The sequence below is a fragment of the Mustela erminea genome, chromosome 5 (assembly GCF_009829155.1).
Source record: "Mustela erminea isolate mMusErm1 chromosome 5, mMusErm1.Pri, whole genome shotgun sequence".
In the NCBI taxonomy this organism is placed as follows: Eukaryota; Metazoa; Chordata; class Mammalia; order Carnivora; family Mustelidae; genus Mustela; species Mustela erminea.
This window is the reverse complement of record NC_045618.1, coordinates 57,828,435-57,848,836: the sequence shown is the minus strand read 5'-3', so window position 1 is coordinate 57,848,836 and position 20,402 is coordinate 57,828,435. Positions and strand designations below refer to the sequence as shown.

Here is a 20,402-nt window from a genome sequence, read left to right as displayed (position 1 = left end):
ACAGTGTACATTGCATTCCATCCCTGTGAGGTTTGCATAAGCAGTTCCAAGTTAGACTAAATATTATATTGCTCTTATTACAGTGGATAAATTTTTCAAAGTTTAGGAATTAAATATTTTATTTTTCAGTCTGTTCTCCACCACTATTATGAACTTTTTACAGCTTCTTCATTCATGGGAAATCTTTAGGGTTTCCTTTTTTAAATGTAAGACTATTATTTGTTTCCCAAAACAGAAGCAGATCAGAGTTAACAAATAAGTTCAATAAATCACTTTATACTTGGTGGTAGTAAGAACGGTATGTTTTTTGATATAAAGAGACTTTTCTACAAGGCATGTATCTTTTACATTAATAAAAGTTTGCTAACAAAAAAATAAATCAAGTAAACATTACATTTTTAAGTTCATAATTTTTCTCTTCATTTTTATAGTAGTTAGAATAGGTTTTCTTGGCATGCACCTCTTTATTTAACACAGGTATTTCTCACATGAAATTAAGACAACATATCCAAAGATGGGCATGTCCTGAGCTGTTTGGCTGAAATTTCCCACAAAATAAGAAACCAAGAAGCTGTTTATACATTTGCTTTAAAAGAAGCAGACTAATTATGTTAACTGATTTATTAGTATATGAAGTTCTTTGTCCAATTATTAAAACTACAAAGAGACCAGGGAGCAATTTAAATGTCTAATGTACCTCAAAACCTCTTTCTTTAAGGTTAATTATAATTCCAAGCAAAGCTACTCTAGATAGGCCCCTTAGGTTTTATATGCAGGTTTAAATAAAATAATAACAATAACATTACCTCATTGGCCAGCTCCAGGAGCACTGGGGCTGCTCCATTTCTCCCCACTCCATTCAGGTACCTAGACAGACAAAGCCAAGTGGTAATGCAGTGACAAGAAAAGGCCAGCATAGACTTGTCAGCATCCCTTGTGTGTACACGTTTCTCCTGGGCAAATGCCACACTCAACTCTAGTTAAAGTATGCTACTGTCATAGGAAAGCATAGAAGGGAAAAGAAAAACAAAACAACTTACCTCAAAACTACTGGAAACTTACTAACTGAAGTCGGGGGCGTGAGGTCTGAGCACGTCGGGCCCCCTTCCCTTCTGTGAAGATGGAAGTTATTTTTGAAAAGAACTAGCCCTATCACCTGGCTTTATACCACAAGCACCTTAAGCAAAGGAAATAAGTTTATTCTTATGGTTTGAAAAAAGCATCCATTGGTTGACACCTTATTAAGAAACAAATGGAGCAGACTTGTCATCGGTGGGTCAGTGTCAGGCAGTACAAGCCATCATTTGATCTGTCCTGGATTTCAAGCATAACCTCCATCCCTCCTCCTACCCTAACCCAGCTATAAACAAAACGAAACAAAACAAAACAAAACAACAAAAAAACCTCGCCAAATCCATCCCAGACATGGAAGCCAGAGTGATTTTATTTTTTTTAAGCAAAAATTTGAATGGGTCATTCTCCTCAAAACATTTCAGAGCCCCAAGTCAAATTTCAAGGTTCAATTATAACCACTTAATACCTCTTATAAACTTCTTCATAATCTGGTTCCCACCTACTGTCCTTGCCCAGTCTCATCTGTCATCACAGTTCTGCACTCCAACCTTTACCTGAAGAACTCGTGATTTGGATTACATGTAACTTTCCTCAATCCACCACAAGCCAGGAGTTAAGTTAGGTGTCCCAAGGTGCAATTGATGAACACCTGGTAAGGATCTCTCCGTCACTTAATATAGCAGCATATTGTATCTGCCTAGTTACTTGTCCACCTCAAACCCATTTCCCAGTGCAGGGTTGAAAGCCTGATGAGGGTAGAGGAATTGTATTTTATTCAACTAATTATGCCTAAAACAGTTCTGGCTTATAATAGCTCATTGTATTATACATATATTTTTTTCTTTAATAAATGACTGATTTAATAATTTTAAAAGCCATAGTGGACAAGAAAAATACATTCGATATGGATGTTTTCTCTATAGTATGCTGTTTGAGTGAATAAATTAACAATATCTGTTTTGATAGTAAAAATCAAAGTCAACAGATGAGGTCTTCCATGTAACTACCACAAGCAGATACTAAAATGTATTATTTCACAAGTATATTTATGGAGATGTATGATTTTTCCTATAAACAAAGTGGAGTAAATGTAAATTTATTCAAGGTAGGAAGTCTCAGGATCATTATAACTTCAAAGTAATTCTAAAAAATTCCATTACCATGTATTGGGGACTTCCTTAAAACAACTATTTAAGAATCTAAATCTAAATCTAAATCTAAAACTATTTAAGAATCTAATTGAGAAATAAGCACTCTCAGAAGAAAAAAAAAAAAAAGTCAAGTACAGTTTAGAGAAAGGTCCCTGGGAACCAGCTTAGCTCAGAACCTCACATCAACTCACAACATTTCCACTGTGCTGACAGGGCTGTTCCGGAAACAGCCAATCCGTTTGGCCAAGTCTCACCAACTAATCCTGTGTTCAAATCCACCAAACATGTACATTCATTAAGGGTTTAGGCTCTGGGTCAGATTAGCTAAGCCTATACTGATATTAGGGTATCTTTACAGCTTCCTACTCAACATTCATTTATCCCACAAATATTTCTGAGAGCTAACTTGTACTGGGCCTATTCCAGGTTCTGAAGGAGCAGCAAAGAACAAACCTTCCATGGTTCCTGCCATCACAGAAGTGATACTGCAGTGGAGAGACAAACAATGAAAACGCAGAAGTACCTACATAATATAATGACCTATTCTACGATAAAATGGAAGCTTAGATGGGTGGGTGGGGAAGCCTTCTCTAAGGAAGCGACACATGGGTTGAGGCCCGTAAGAAGGCAAGAGGGGAGCCATGGGAGGATGAACCTTCCCAGCGAGAGAACAATAAGCACAAATGTCAGGAATGTGTCCGGGGTGTCTGAGGACCAGGAAAGGCTCTAGTGTGACCAGAGCAAAGCTTTGAAAGCTGTTTGGAAATAATGAAAAAAAAAAAAAAAAAAAAGTTAGACCACAGATTGCTACCTATGCCAGAGAATTGTCGTTTGGACTCAAAACTCCATGGTTTCATGTACATGTCACATTAACCATTAACCAATGGTGTGTCTCTATTAAGTTTATAAAGAACAGGAGATGGTCAAACAATAACCCTCTATATCTACACAGAAACATGTTTGTACTTAATACAGTGGAAATTCCTAATTATGAGCTTGTTAAAAGCTGCTAGTTGTCAAGAAACAAGACCCCAGGGTATGGATGAAATCTGTCTGGGCTCTCTTAGCTGATGAACAGTAAAGCTCTGAAATGGAACCCCTTCTCCCAAAGTCGACTGAGGAGCCTTCAAACGCTGAAAAGGGTAGACCTGCTTCTAAATATATTTATTCACCAATTTGTTTCCTAACTATATTCTGTAACACTTCAGAAGTGCTGGGGAAAACAAATTAAATGAAAATTAATTTAAAGTTGTAAGTTTTCCTTTCTAGGAACTTCTATACCAAGTGACGCATCAGTTTTATTCCAATTTTTATATTGGCACTCAAAGGAGCATACTAATTACAGAAAACATTCAGTAAGACATGATCAGAAATTTCTAATGCTATCCTTCTCTGCATTCTCAAAACACCTTGTGCAAACTTGCAGTGTAGACTTTCCATACATTTACAATGGCTTGTTTCTCTCTCCGGTTGGCCTGGAAGCTCCTTGGGAGAGGACTACACAAATGAATGCTGAACCTACATCCAACAGATCGTTAGCAAAGATCTGAATTACAACTCAAATATAAAGATGTGATAATGGATACTACATTATGGTGACCTGGGCCATTTTCCCAATACCTATTTGTATATTAAAACATGTATATATAAAAAGAAGTTATATGCCATCCTCTAAGCCTTACCATAGGAGGACTAAGAAATGTTATCTTGTGGGTGAAACCATCCTTAAAAAATCTTCATGGAAAGTCTGTTATGGTTTTTTTTGAGTGTGAAAGATTCATTAGCATCTAAGATTAAAACAACATGTACTGAATTTAAAATAATTTTAAAGATTTTATTTACTTGAGAGAAAGAGAGACAGAGGGCACACACATAAGCATTAGGACAGGCAGAGGGAGAAGAGACTCCTCACTGAGCAGGGAGTCTTACTGGGGGCTAATCCCAGGACCCTGGGTCATGACCTGAGCTGAAGGCAGATGCTTAACCGACTGAGCCACCCAGGCATCCCTGGTTTAAAACATCAAAGGCAAAGTTATTTGATGTTTATTATTTTCATAATAATTATAATGGTAGAATTTCAAAAACCTATCAAAATTCTATTCTAAGCTTACAGCTGAATACCACCTTTGTTGATTCTACCTTTAAAACTTCTGGAGCCCATCTCCATGTATGCAGCTGTTTTTCCCACTAAAATAGAGTAGTTGAGGACAGGTACCATGTCTTATTCAATTTGTATGCTTGATTCCTAGTTTGGTAAATGGGTCACAGTATGTGCAAAGTAAGTTGTGCTAATTAAACAAAGCAGTGGTTCAAATTTTCAGAAACTATTTTTTTCATGTAATGTCAATAACATATTTGAGCTAGCCTCTTTTCCGTGTGAACCAATTGATCTGATTCTCTAAAGCTAATAAAGCTGGCCCTCAAACAGTGTGTGTTGGAAGAAGGGAAAATATGGGAGACACCATTTCTAAACTTTGCTGTTGATGGGGATTTGCAAATCTGACCACCAGTGAATGTGTCTGTGTGTGCACACATGCCCCTATGCAACAGTCTGGTTGGATCTAAATAAATTTTACCAGGTATGTTTCCTATTTGGAAATAAAATGCCATTAATAAAGGGGGAAAGAAAAGAGTTGTTTTCAAAATGAACACCAAAGTGTATCTGTACAACATGAAGAAGTGAGGAAATTTCTTCAATAATTCAAAAGCTTGAGAAAACATTTTCAGCTGATATTGGGATACTTTGAACTTTCAGTTAACCACAATGGAATCACACTGTGGACTGTATGGTTTATAAATACAGACTTCAAATTCTGAATTGAGATCATCTCAACAATATCAAGAATGCAGAGATGCAGGAATTCCCTGACAGTGTTAGGGGGAAGCCATTACAACCTTTCTAGACAGTGATTTGGCAACATATAATAAAATCTTTAAATGCTCATTATTTGTGCCAGTAATTATATACACAGAAATCTTAAAAAAACTAATTCAATATGTAAATACTTATGTACCAAACTGTTTATCACAGTATTATTTTTATATTACAACATTGGAAACATACATGTTCAACAGAGTTATAATTCAGTGAGGTACTTTCATATGACGAAATAATGCAATCAATAAAATGTTTATAAAAAGTTTTCTACAAAGTGACATTATATCATACACATTTTTCCAAGTATAAAATTCAGGATTCAAAATGGTATATATAGTATGACCTCATCTATATAAAAATGGATTGACAAAGAACTAGAATGAAAAATACAACAGTGGTTATCTCTGGTTGCCACAGTTACGGGTGCTCATTCATTCCTTTCTATACCATCACAAGTGTGCATAATTTCTACAATATACAAGTATTACTTTTATAAAAGAAAAAGAATTGAAGGAAGTATTAATATTGTCTAACTGCTTAAATATATTTTGATATAATGCAATTTGCTTTTATTATTATCAGCTGGAAAACAAAACTCTCTTAAGGCCAATTTACCTTAGAGAATACAGGGACATTAAACCAGCACATTTACAAGAGGCTGTGTGGTCAATCCATCTGCAAGGTAACAATGTAACCCATCTCCAGGCACAGAGTACAGGGCAGAAAGCCAGGGAGTAGAATGGTCAAGTGAGAAACTGGTGAGACTTGCTTTCCTATTAGTCTGTCCATTACAACAGCCTAACTTCACATTTTTGCTTCAAAATGTTGTGACTCCTTGAAACAATTGAGATTCTCACATTTAAATAAATGTATAAGTATATATAAATACATGTGTATATATTTCTGTATTCTCATTATTGCTCACCCGAATGCATATTTACAGGAAAGAATTTTATTTTGGCTTGACCCGCTCAGATAATCCAATATAGTATGTTTATACCTCAGTAATTATGTATACTTTTAAATGAAACTAAATTTTAGAAAGCAACACTGAGAGGTCAGAGAAACTATCTAATTAAAATAGCCTTTAAGCAACAGTGAAAATGACAGTCAGGGGGTAGCTCCATGGCCGGTAAGTAGATCTCCAAATTTCTAGGAAAGGCTCTATTTTCCACTGCTTATGTTACCAAGGTTTTAAAGACTGGACATAGAACCAAACTTTTATATAATGGCCTAACACAATCATTTTTACAATCAAAAATGTACTTTTTGACATAAAAGTAATTTTTCAGTCTTTCCTTGGAGGGTCTGGATTCTAAAGCTATTGTGGACTTCATAACACTTTGTGAGCCATTCTTCATTTATCATGAATGATTTAGGTATAACTTTCATTCAAATGTTAATGTCACTGAGGAGGACTGTAATTTTTGAAAAAAATCAATTCAAATTCTACAAGGACTTGTTTGCAGGGGAATTCTCCTAGACACAAAAGTGTGTGTGCATATGTGGTGTCTGTATTCCTAACAGATGCTACTACTGAAAACTGAAAGCATCTCTTATCATACATGGCACAGTGTATAATTTTTTAAAAGGCTAACTTCAATAACTTTTCTTTTCAGTAAACACTTCTCAATTCTTAAAAATGACTTGATAGAAACATCATACCGATATTTATTCTAGATACTCATTTCATTCATAAAACTTTTGTGCATAAAAATCCTTCATCTAAAATCAGTGGTGTCACTCTCACCACAGAAACGTTGATCTGTCAATCTTAGGCGTAATAATATAAGAGCATATTTCAGACAGTTTTCCTTTCTAATATGTCCTTGAAATCTTTAAGAAACGAACCAACAATTCTAATGCAAACCATTACCATTTACAGTTAACAAATTATTCAGTCATATTACAAAGACAACAACATTTTTAGAACTTTTATAAGAGAGCGACTTTAAACATTCTGTTTTAGAACAGAGGTTGAAAACTATTTATAATAAATTAGGCTGAAATTAATATATCCCCTGGATACTACATTGTTGATTTAGTACCCAGATTGTCTTTTTAAATACAAAACCCCAGGATGCCTGGATGGCTCAGTCAGGTAAGCATCTGGCTTCGACTCAGGTCATGATCCCACAGTCCTGGGATGGAGCCCCACATTGGGCTCCCTGTTCAGCAGGGAGTCTGCTTCTTCCTCTGTCCCTCCCCCAACTCATGGGTGCCCTCTCTCTCTCTCCCACACACACAAATAAATAAATAAGTTAATTAAATATTTGGGAAAAAAACCCACCATTATATATTTAAAAAAATATATAAAACTCCATTTAAAATGTGAGAGTCATCTATTATTATCTATCTCTGTATGTCCTTACTTGACATGCCTTTTTTTCCCATTTTTTTAAAAGATTTTATTTATTCAGTTGCGAGAGAGAGAGAGACAGAGCGAGCATTAGCAAGGTGGAGGGGCAAAGGGAGAAGGATAAGCAGACTCTCCACTGAGCAGGGAGCCTGATGCAGGGCTCAATCCCAGGACCCTGGGAACGTGACCTGAGCCAAACGCAGATGCTTAACCATCTGAGCTACCCAGGTGCCCCCCCACTTTTTTCCCCCATTTCTAAAATGGCAAACCTAATACCTATGATACAAAACAGAAGTGAACCAAAATTCAATCTTCTTTTCTAATGTATTTTTCAACTTGTTGATCTAAATGAGAAAGAAAACTTGATTTGAGAACTTTCACACATATACATAGATACATGTGTATATTAATATGTATCTATACAAGATACACACTTACAATAAGTTTAAAGTAGCTAACTGAGATTCTATAATACTGTAAGGATTTCTTACACAGTATGCATATATACAATCAAGACAGCCTCACCATGTTCTTTAAACAAACCATTTGAGAAATCAAGCAAACATACACCTGAAGTCTTAAGTAAGACTTATATCACAATGCCCTGAAATGTTATATAGACAATTAGTTTAGTAACCTAATTTATTCATAATTATTATTACAATTAATAGGTACTATGATACCCTCTAGTGGGGCAGGCAGGTCATACCTCTGATAATAACTTTCAATCGCTTCTGAAGTATGATGTTTGGCATGTGTTCTTTTAATATGTTTCTGAAACAAAACAAAAAAAGATTCTTATGTTGTGTCACGCATCAGGTTCAAGAACAGAATGACATACCTCTTCATCCTAATATCTAGCATATAGGGCAAACTGAAAAATAGTTTGGGGATTTGGGCGGTGGTAGGTCTTTTTTCCTTCCATTCTACGAATCTATGCATTTTAATCTCTACTGCTTGGCCGGGATGTCTTCAGCCTGTAGCACAAGGTACAGTATGTATGTAAAAGCCAACAGGGTCATAGTAATTGAATCTAAATAAGTTTGCTTAGGGTTGCAGAGGGCAAAGAAAAACTTGTTCCCTCTTTCAACCTTTGTATTAATTTTCCCCCAATTCAATTCCATCTAAGTCTTCTGCACTCTAGTTTTACAATCCAATTGCCATTTTTAACCAGGAAGAACATTGCTTAAAAACAACTTATTTGAAAACTACAAAAAGTAATTCCATAGAGACTTGTCACTTGACTGACACCTGTCATCTCATGATAAATGACTCCATTTTCTGCCTCTCTTGCCTTCTGCCACTCCAGCAATGGTCATTTATCATCATCTCTGTCAGCAATGGAAAGCAGCACTGACAGTGCAAGTCAGCAAACATTTAGCACATAGAACCACGCAACACAGGGAAATTATTATTGTCAGAATAATAATGGTTTAGCATAATTTATTACAGGTCCACCAAATAAGCAAAGGCTAGATGTTATTAGACAGATGGATGGGTAGGCTTGGCAGGCCTCCACTGAGACGCAGGCGGTGCTTGATGTGGAAAGGAGAACATCCTCCAACCCAATCAGAGAGCTGGCAGTTCAATTACAAAGAAATAAAGGGACATTCATCATTCAATTAGGCACCTGTCAACCCTCACAAAGGAGAAAACTTCTAACCTGGTACTCCTGGGAGAAGATGCTCAGCAGAGTGGCCTGCGATTGACTGGAACAAATAAAAGAAGGACAAAGTTAATTACTGGAGTGCACGGCAAAGAAACAAAAGAGAAAGGAGCTTCAAAGGTAGGCCTGCTGCCCTGTAATCTAACAGAACATGAAAACAAGTGTGGAAAAGTTGTTCCAGATGAACACCTCAAACAAAGGCTTCCTGCTGCTAGGTCAAGGAGACAGAAAAAGGGAAAGGGAAAAATATGGATGGTCTCGGAGCAAACGATCACACAACTTGGACTTTCGTTACCTTTAGAATGATTATAAATCATGTCTGTAGCGTGCAGTTATGTTAAAACAGACCAAAAGGAGGCAAGGTTTATTTCTATTAATAAATGATAGGAGTCAAATCCTATAAACAGCGGAGAACATGTGGTTCACTCACTGGCAACATTCTAAATTAATTTTGTTAGTAGACAGGTATCCTGTTCTGTAGTTATCTCAGAGTCGAGGGGAAAACTATGGTCTTCACTAGAAGTAGCACCTAGAGACCACTGGAATGTTCCTACTGACACTAGCGGGCTTTGAAAATAGGAGCTTTAACAGCAGAAAGCTGAGGTCCTGGGGGTACGTCATTCCCAAAGACGGCCGTAAGCCTTATGCATCCAAGACTCCACACAACGTCAAACACCTGGCAGCCAAACAACCTGGAAAACACTCTTTCCCAGTGGGAATTTGCCTCTCACAATTGTGAACATTTACTAACAGAACGGAATTTTTTTTTTTCTCTAAAAAGCAATCAGTATCCTATTGCTACTCTTTCTGATTGCCCTCTGTAGATATATCTACCTTATCGTAACTTGAGAACAATTAATTATTTCTGATATATTTTCCTACTAAATGCGATCTGAACAAATTACAGTGTTAATAATTTGACTTTTATGGTACACCAAAGCACTATGAATAATTAAAATTTTTCTACGCGTGAATGAAACCTCTTAAGCTCATCACAGGTAATTTGGAGAGTGTGAAATAAAAACAATGACACCACCTCTCTTTACTCAGTGCCACAGTGTTGCCATTCTCTCCATACCAGCATAGATCTGGCTTCAAAACCCTTGCCATTCTCATCAGACTACAAAAAAAAGGTTAAAAACCCACAAACACTATATGTGATTAGCAAGGAAAACCGACCATTACTAAAGAACTGCTTCAATAACTCAAAAACACTGAATAAAAAATTATTAAAAAATTATAAACTTGCTATGGTCCAATTTTTTTCAGTTTCCCTTTAAAAATGGAAACCACCTTTGAAAGAGCCAATTTTACACATAAAATCTTCCTATTATTCCTGGCTTGCCTGAACGTCATATGAAATCACATACCCCAGTAAGGCTTCTGAGAAAAAAATGGCAAAATTAAGCTTATATCTTTATAAACTACTGAATAAGTCAATACATTATTTATGCACAATAAATAGACCCCCTCCTCATTATACAGCAAAACATATTTAGGTTAGCCATTTAGTGATAGACAAAATGTCAGTCTCTAAGGGTCAGAAAATATGATGGAAATAAATGTGTTTGTAATGGGCAAGCTGGGGACCAATGACAAAGGAGGATATTTTATTCCTAAAGTGAATAAAACGAAAGTGTAACCGTGGACACCCAGAATGGGAGAAGTAAGAGACAGCTGGAGAAGTAAGTTCAGGAATAAACAGTTTCTGAGTGAGAAGCTGGTCAGGAGCTGAGGGTACTGTAAAAATGGAAGATGAGATAATGTCTCTAGCCAGGAAACTATCTTTACACTGCTCAGAATTCAATTCAGCGGAAACTGTGCATCACGTCTATGGAGTAACCCATTTTCTCAAGGGCCAATGGGGTTAGAGAGAAGATTCCAGGAGTAGGTAAATACTGGCCAGCCTAGACATAAAGAGAGCAAATGACATACCTACAATAGTATAAAGGACAGACAGACCTGGGTCCCAAATGCTTTGTGTTTGGTTGACTAGACAAAGCTGTAGAGAGCTGAATGTCCTCTGCCAGGTTATTTGCCAACCAAACTCTTGTTCGTGTATGCACTAATAAGCTTATAGAAGAGTGCTCTGAATAAGACTCATACCTCAAAGAGCAGAGAAGCATTAGTGAAAGCAAGATATTGACTCCAATGTATACCATTTGCTACTTTACTCTGGAGTGCTAATTCTAAGATACTCCCAAGGGAAAGAGGCGAGAAGAGGTTAGAGCAATCACTGTCTACAAGAGTATAGTTCTGAAGAGCTTACCATGTCTGCCCCTCTCCCTCCACAACCTCCCAGTGTTTGATTTGATTTTGGCTGAGAGTGCAGAAGTTTTGGTATAAACAATCACCAGGTTCAAAAGCAATATGGTTTTCAGCCAATGAGGGGGAGAGAAAAAGACACTGCATAACTGTGAAGTTTCTCTGGAATATTACAATCAGTCGGCAGTATTCACTGAGCATCACTACTGCCCGAGGTCATGGGTAGGGCGAAATATGCCATCAAGATAAAAAAAGAAAAGAAAAGAAAAAACGAAGTAACTGACTTAGAGGAAACTTTCAACATGTATGTACAGCCAAAAAAAAAAAAAATGAGAACACTGTCAAGTACCAACATTTTTAGGGATCTAGTAAAGCAAATCACAGCCTGAATCCTCACCTATTTCAAGACTACACTGGCTTTGGAGCCCACCTGTTTCCCTTAGCATGTATGTGTTTTAGATCTACATGTTCAAAAACAGAGTCACTCATTTTGCACCAATGCCCAAGATATATTATTAAAACCTCTTCAAAAATCAGTTGTCTTTTTCCCCATACTACCCTCCCAGATGAAGAACCTCACCCAGTAGCTTTCTGAGAAAAGAAGAGCAAGCTAGTGGACCCCTAGAATGGCTATGTAAAACCTTGCACAAGTTGTGTGAATGGTCACACAGAGCCCAGGAACCGTCATACCACAGTGGTGGGTAAGCAAGCTGAGGTCAGAGCCAACACGATGAGGATGGCAGCACAGAAGAGGGAAAGATCCCAGGGCCTTGAGAACATTGTTGAACTGCTCAAGCAACATGAATTGAACTGACCACACTCCATACTTCTTCTGAGTAATAATATATGCTTTTTCTTTTTTTTTTTGAACCTTCAAGAAGAAATAAACCCACTCAGGTTTCTATGTGTCCTGGAAATAGGAGACGTGATAGATGGAGGAGAAAAAGTACTCCATCATGATGGCACATGTATGGGATACGCTACTTGGAAAGGATTGTCCATTTTTGTCCTTTCTAATTCTCTTCTTAGCTAGCAGCTACTATATTTGGCTTTCTTAAAATTATTCCTCTGTCACTGTGTCACCAACTTGATGTGCCCAGAGATCATAAATTGGGGGGGGGGGTGTATATGATTTTTCCACACAGATTTTAAATATTGATGGGGTACTATTTACTCTCATTTTATACTGCATTCAGGACTCTTCAAATGTCAGATGTATGAAAAAGTGATATACTAGCTCCCCATTCAATATCTAACTCAACATGTCCCCATATCTGCCCAGCTAAGATATTCAAGTAACCTGAAGGACATTAGAGAAAATGAACATCAGAGGGTTTCATGAGTGCTATAGAGACTAAGAACAAACAGCTCAGCACTGTCCTAGTTGCAATTCAACTTTCATATAAGGAGGAAGTCCTCACATTCCTAGGTGGAGACTTAAAAAAAAAAAAAAAAAGAATCTGAAGGAAGAAGATACTACACATTTTATGTTCTTCCCCTTTCAAGTACCCTACCTCTGAAAAAAGACCATAAAAAGGTAAATACATCATTTACTTTCCAAGCTCCTTTTGCTACAGAATCTGGGAAGCTTAAATGTCTATACTTTACTGAGCTCAAAATTCACTGAGTAAAATAAATATTATTTCTGGAGCTCAGAAAGCAGTAAACCAATTAAAGGGAGATGAAGCGGGATACTCCTACAAAGCAATAGACTTAGAGACCTCATGGTTACAAGGTACAGCCTCCCTAAGTCTGTGAAAGAACACAATGGAACACTGGCTCTATGTGGTTAATGATTCAGAGTACTGGTCAAGGAAGGTCTTCTATGACAGCAATGCATTTACCCTCCCTGGCTCCCACGTTCCTACACACCTACACACAAAGTCAAACAGAAAGCCTACCCCCCACCCCATAAAATGAAAATGAGACTTAGTAAGAGAGAAAGACTTGGTAGGAAAAAACAAAAAACAAAAAACTTTTTTTTTCTTTTTTTCTCCCAGAAACAGAGAATTCAAAATGGAAAGAATCTGGAGAGAGACTACTGTTACTCTGATCCTGGTGGGTGGGGAGGACCACACAGGAGGAGAAAAATAGTTAAATTCAAGAAATAGAGAAATATTTATGCACTCTACCTACCCCCCATTACCTCTCTTCCCAATTTTCAACTTCATACCAAGGTTGCAGACTATAGTTTATGCCCAATCATGGCAAATATTCCCATAAATGACTATACAGATGGCAGCATTAGACTTAACAGTAATCAATTATCAAAAGGAAAAATTTTGAAAGGCTATAGGTGTGACATGTATGAAAAACAAGTGGTTACTGTCCCAGGCTCTTAACTGATCTTGCTGGTAACCTGAAGTTACATATAAAACAGCTCTACCACAAGACCTAACATTTATATGGATATTTTTTGGGGGCTAGACATTGAACCGGGCGCTTTGTTTTACCCCCACAACAACCCTCTGAGGTCAGTCCTGTTATCTTCCTTATTCTAAAGATGTGGAAATGAAGGAAGGGAAGTTAAATAATACACATAATTGCTTATTTGTAGAGCGAGGCAATAAATATCCAGGTCCAATTTCCAAACCCAAACTCTTATCTCAGTGCTAGTCTTCCTTTCCAACAGTTCCCAGAAATCAGTTCTACATGTCATGTATACTAATAACCCTGCTTAAGCATTTATATGATATCACACTACACTCCAGACAACACTGCAAGGTAGGCACTGTTGCTTTCTTAATAGGAAACTGAATTCATGGATGTTTTGAGCAAATTCTGTGACCTTAGACAATATTCCCTTTTTTGAAAAAATCAAATTGCAGTTTTCCTTTAACTAGCTACATAAAAATGCTATTCTTTTTTTATGTTGAAAGTTAAAGGAACTACTGACTTTAAGAAACAGTCTAGGATTAAAAAATTGCTGGGTAATTTCCATTATTCCCGCTGTAGCTAAGGTATATTTTGTTAATAACCACACCATTGACTGAAGTGTCTCTATGTGATTGCATATATGTATTTTGCTCAAAATGCCATTTACTGTATGTAAAGTAGCTTTAAATCCTTCCCTGAACAACACAGTATAAATAACCCAGTCTTCTCTATAGAAGACAACACACTTTACAGGTGTTAATTTTATTAAATAATATTTAATGAAGGGTTTCCTAGTTATAAAATAGTATATATTCTGTGAAAAGTGCAGAGATGTCCATTGTTAGCATTCTGGCATATATCCTCCTGTGTTTTACTCTGGGATGGCTGTGAGTGTGTATATGTGCATGTGTGTCTGTCCACACATAAACTTTTTTTTTTACACATAAACATTTTAAAAATTAGGTTTTTAACTTACTTTTTTGTCACATGCCTTCATTATGTAAGATATCAACATTTATCTATGCCATAACATATTACTCTTCTCAAACTATTTTTATTGTGAGATAAAATGAGGAAAAAAACCCAGAACAAATGTACAGCCAAAGAATATATAAAAAAACGAAACCACATAGAGCATTAGGTAAACACACAGAACAAAGCTAACATTCCCAAAAGCATCCTTCTCGATCACCAGCCTTTTCCTCTCACAAATGAACCTGATCTTTATGTTCATCTTTTCTTACTTTTCTTTAGAGTTTTACCACCCAAACAAGTATTGCTAGGTTGTTTAGGTATGCTCTGCCTGTGTGCAAGCTTTACATTAACAGAACCACGCAGTGTGCTCTTTTGTACCTGGCCCCTTCGTGGGACAACATGTCTATGAAAGTCATCCATGTTAAGTGCAGTTAAATCTTTCTCATTGTTATACAGTGTGTTCTATTGTCTAAGTATATACCACAGTTATCTATTGTATTGATGGGTAGCTGAACTGTTTTCAGTCTTTTGTTGATGAAAATAATGCTGCTATGAATAATCTTGCATACCTCTAGTCCACGTGTGCGTTCATTTCTAATGAGTATAAATGTAGGAGGAAATTTTAGGTCATCTGACATGCACATCTCTAGCATCAGAAGATACTGTCAAACAATTTCTAAAGTGTTTGTAACAATTTTAAATTCCCACCAACTTTAAAGGAAATTCCCCATTGCTGATTGTCCTTAGCTTAGTGCTTAGTCCATAGCTTGGCTTTTCATTTTCTTTATATATCTTTTGAAGTGCAGAAGTTTCTTATTTTGATGAAATCCAAATTCACCAATTCTTTAATTTGATTACTCACACTTTCTGTGTGTCTCTTCTAAGAAACCTGTGCCTACCTACAATCACAAAGATGTTTTCATGTATTTTCTTTTAGAAACTGAACAGGGTTAGCTCTTACATTGAGTCCTATGATGTATCTTGGATTAAATCTTTACATTGATAGGAGATAGGAGCTGCAGTTTGTTTTTGTTATTTTCAAACGAATATTTAACTGACCATACCCCATGTGTCCACTGAATTATCACTATTGCCTTTGAGAAAACCAAATATCTGAAGGTCTATTTTGGGGCTTTCTAACCTGTTCCATTGATTGATATGTTTATCTTTACACAGATACATTATTGTGATTATTATAGCTAAACAATGTATATTTAATGTAATTACTGATACATTAGGATTAAGTCAATTGCCTTGCTAAATGCTAACTGTCTTACTTTACATTCCCTTTCTCCCCTTTCTGGTCTTAGTTTCAATTGGTTTAATACTTATTCTTCATTATTTGAACACTGGCAATTTGGAAGTTGTATATTCTTTACATATTATGCTATTTGGGGGCACCTGGGTGGCTCAGTGGGTTAAAGCCTCTGCCTTTGGCTCAGGTCATGGTCCCAGGGTCTTGGGATCGAGCCCCACATCGGGCTCTCTGCTCAGTGGAAAGCCTGCTTATCGCATTCTCTCTGCCTGCCTCTCTGCCTACTTGTGATCTCTTTCTGTCAAATAAATAAATAAATAAAATCTTTGAAAAAATTATGCTATTTTAATGATTGTCATACAAAATCACATGCTTCCTCAAATGATCATAATTTATAATTAGTGGTTAACTGTTGCAAGGAAAACAGAGAAACTTCACAACACTATCTACAGTTCTTCCCTCCTGCAACATAAAATATTATGGGCATTGTTTTAATTCTGCATATATCTTAAAGTCACAAGGCATTGCTATTGCTTTATATATTCTGTTCATTCAGATATACCAACATATGTGCCATATTACTGCCCTTCCTTCCTTCTTCACTCCTGCATCTGGAACAACAGTCTTTTAATAAATCCACCAGTACATATGTGTAGGTGAAGTAAAATTTTGGTTCATTCAATTATAATGTGTCTTATTTTTCTACCTAGTTTCAGGATTCTTTTATATCTTTAGTTTTTAGGATTTTTAACTATACTATTTATTTCCCTTTTTGTTTAGAATCTGTTGGACTTATGTGGCTGGGTATCATTCATCATCTGGAGAATATTCTTAATAATTAGGTCTTCAAACACTGCTTTAGCACTCTCTCTCTCTCTTCCTGAGAATCCAAATTAAGTGTACTGAGCCCTCCTTAAAATATTCTCCATCTCTTACTCTCTCTTAATATGTTCCACCTTTTTGTTATTGTTTGCTACTCTGTGTACATTTTGGGTATTTTCTTCTGTTCATTAACCCTCTCTTCAATAATGTCTAATTTACTGTTCACTAACCCTCTCTTCAATAATGTCTAATTTAGGGGCACCTGGGTGGCTCAGTGGGTTAAGCCTCTGCCTTCGGCTCAGGTCATGATCTCAGGGTCCTGGGATCGAGCCCCGCATCGGGTTCTCTGCTCAGCGGGGAGCCTGCTTCCCCTCTCTCTCTCTCTCTCTGCCTGCCTCTCTGCCTACTTGTGATCTCTGTCTGTCAAATAAATAAAATAAATCAAAATTATGAAGTTTTCCACCTATGACAGTTCTTTTCTTCTAGCACAGACACAAAATTTTAAATGTGACCCTACAATATAGACAGTGATTATTTTACCAGGTAATGTGTCATTCCCCCGACTTAGGACCATTTTTCAGCCCTTCAGAATACTAGTTTTCTCCTACAAATTTCTGGTAGATATCTTTATGTATTCCACAGTTATTTTCTAAATAATGGGGAGCATCAAAAGCTGTACTGTCAAGGAGTTATCAATAGGAACAATTGTCTTTATTCTTAAATTAGGCTTAAAGCCTAATTGTGAAAATAACTTAATATTTCTAAGTCTTACTTACAACATCTGTACATAAGATTTATGACTTTAGAAACCATTTTCATCTTAAAAGTTCTAGGATATTTATCAATTCTACAAGTTAAAGGTTTAGACTTACCAAATTTCTCTCTGCTTAAAGCCCTAAAATTTTTAAGTATAGTTTTATCTTGTGTCTTAGTCCTAATAATAACTACTTGTAATCATGTTGACACTGGACATTTCTTTGTGGGCCTAACATAACAGGTCTATTCCAGGTCAATAGCTACAGTGATTAAATTGTTTATTAAGACTTCTAAGCATTTAAAGCAATCAGACCACAGGGTGAGAACATGAAGGAAAATAATTAACTCCTTTCACTCACCTGTGATTATAAGGTACCACATCCCTCAGTAGAGGTTAAATAATCACCTCTTGGGTCTAAGACCACAACTATTTCTCTGCTGAAATCCCAGTCTCCCTCAAATTACCTTATTTTTTTGATACAAGACTGAAGACAGATGTTTCACAAAAGAGCCACCAGAATTTTACTTGAAAAGTTGATTTTTAAAAATTTGTATTTTTACATATAAAAATGTAAGCAATTATAGTAATATTCAACCTAACGATTATTCAAGTGTCAAAAGAGGGGTGTTTGTTGTTTTTGTTTGTTTGTTGTTTTTTAGGAGATCTCTGACTTGACTTGAATTAAATTATCCCAGGAAAAGAGACAAGTGGCCATGAGGAACTAAAAGGGGCCCCACTTCTTTGTAGCAACTTCAAATTAAATGATTGGTTTGGCTCTTAAGATTTTTAATTTTAATATGGTGGCCGATGTTGTGGAAAATAAAGGTAAGCCTTTTACTTAAAATGAGGGTAGATTCTGGGGTGCCTGGGTGGCTTAGTGGGTTGGAGCCTCTCCTTTCGGCTAGAGTAGTGGTCCTGGATTCCTGGGATCGAGCCCTGCATCAGGCTCTCTGCTCAGCAGAAAGCCTGCTTCTCCCCCTCTCTCTGCCTGCCTCTCTGCCTACTTGTGATCTCTGTCTGTCAAATAAATAAAATAAATCTTTAAAAAAAATGAGGGTAGATTCTGAAGGGCATTTGTCAAAAGGCTTCAAAATACAAAATGAGATACCAAAAAACAACAGTATCAATTTTTATTACGGTGACAAAATCACTTCTCTGACAACACTCAGCATAATTCAGTAGGCAATCTATGATATTATTACCATGAATGGGATGAGGCAACTATTACCACTAACCAATAATTGTTATCTTTCTATACCACCATATCAATCTGGCTTTTCCAAAAGACTTGGACCTAAAATAACACCAAATAACAATGCTAAATTTTCTTCAGTAATATCCACTGCTAAAAACATTACTGATTCTGATCCACTTCAAATAATTTTCTTAAAATAACTGCTTATCAAAACCAAATAAATTAATTTTTCTTTCTCAAGTATTTTTCTTAAAAATTTACCAAGTCATTCTGCCAAATCTGTATCATCATAAATGAATACATGAACATCCTGAGGCTAAAATTCTGTGACCATAAAGCTACTAGTCTATATCTAATAAACATAATTGCTTTTGTAACTTTTTCACAGGATTAAAAAAAAGTTTAGGATATTGTTTAAGATCATCTAAACATTGTCTTATTCTTTTGCTGTACAGAAGCATGTGTTCTGCGTTCCTAGTCTTTCTAATTTAAAAGGTCACAGAGACCTTATATAGATTCAGTAAAATGATCGGTCAAATTCACTTTATAGTTGTTATAATTTATAAAAATCACACTATCATCTCTACCACTTTCTTCCTAAATAAATTTTCAGATATATTAACATAATGGTATTAATAACTTCATATCCTTTCCCTGTTTTTTATTTCTTACTCCAACCTCCAGTTACCAAACTGATGCTTTTCGTTTAAGAATTTAACAAAAAGTGTGCGTGGGTGGCTCAGATGGTTAAGTGACTGCCTTTGGCTGAGGCATGATCCCGGAGTCCTGGGATCAAGTCTCACATTGGGCTCCCTGCTCAGTGGGGAGCCTGCGTCTCCCTCTGCCTCTCTCTCTCTCTTTCTCTGTCTCTCATGAATAAATAAAATCTAAAAAAAACCCTTACTTAAACAAAAAGAATTTAACAGAAAAATGCAGTAATTTGCATAAAGGTAACTTCCTGAAAACTTGGTGCTTTCATATAGCCTCACTAGTGATCATATGAGGTCAAGCAAACTATTTGAAGCTTCAGATGCTATATTTTCCCTACTGCATTAGCTTGGAAAAAAAATGTAGATTTTTCAGTCTTCTCTAAAACATCATAATCATCATAATATGGACTATAATTAGTCCACAACCACTCCCACTTTAATAATAAATGCCGAGAATATTAAAACAATAAATGGAATGCCTTAAAATCCATTAAGCTCTTCTCTTATTAAACACAAAATTTTAACTCTTAACCACAAAACTTTTATTCTTAATTCACAATCAAATCCTTCTGGCAGTTAATCTCAGCACTTAATGTCATTCATTCCAATAAAACCCATTTTAAATGGCTGTAAATGCCTTCCCTACTTCTCTGTGTGTCTTCAGAGAAATTAGAAGATGAACAGTGAGGGAGTTCAGTCACTATGATTATGCACAACACAATTACGCTTCCTATACACTAACTTCTGTTAGAAGATCCTGTTTGTAACTTTTTTCCATCTCTGTTGAACCCCATCAGTCTAATAAAGAGTAGATACTCAACAAATACCTACTATCTTGGTGATCGTGTGATTATGATGACAAAGATAACAATGATGGTGAAGAGCTTCTTAGGTATCAAGCTCTGTTTTATTTCTCATC

General features: G+C 36.3%; 1 protein-coding gene across 4 annotated transcripts in view; it reads right to left on the bottom strand.

Moving 5' to 3' along the window:
* Positions 1-20,402, bottom strand: part of C5H15orf41 (chromosome 5 C15orf41 homolog) — a 203,029-nt gene that overhangs the window by 147,180 nt on the left and 35,447 nt on the right. For 3 of the 4 annotated variants that reach the window (XR_004285769.1, XM_032343223.1, XM_032343222.1), the window contains exons 2-4: positions 9,126-9,171; positions 8,172-8,236; positions 807-867 (exon numbers count right to left, since the gene is read on the bottom strand). Coding sequence is in view for 3 of the 4 variants with exons in the window: in XM_032343223.1 (XP_032199114.1) it covers positions 807-867; positions 8,172-8,236; positions 9,126-9,171 (172 nt within the window). In the remaining variant the exon portion in view is untranslated. The remainder of the gene's footprint in view (positions 1-806; positions 868-8,171; positions 8,237-9,125; positions 9,172-20,402) is intronic. The other variant, XM_032343224.1, reaches the window with a different exon arrangement.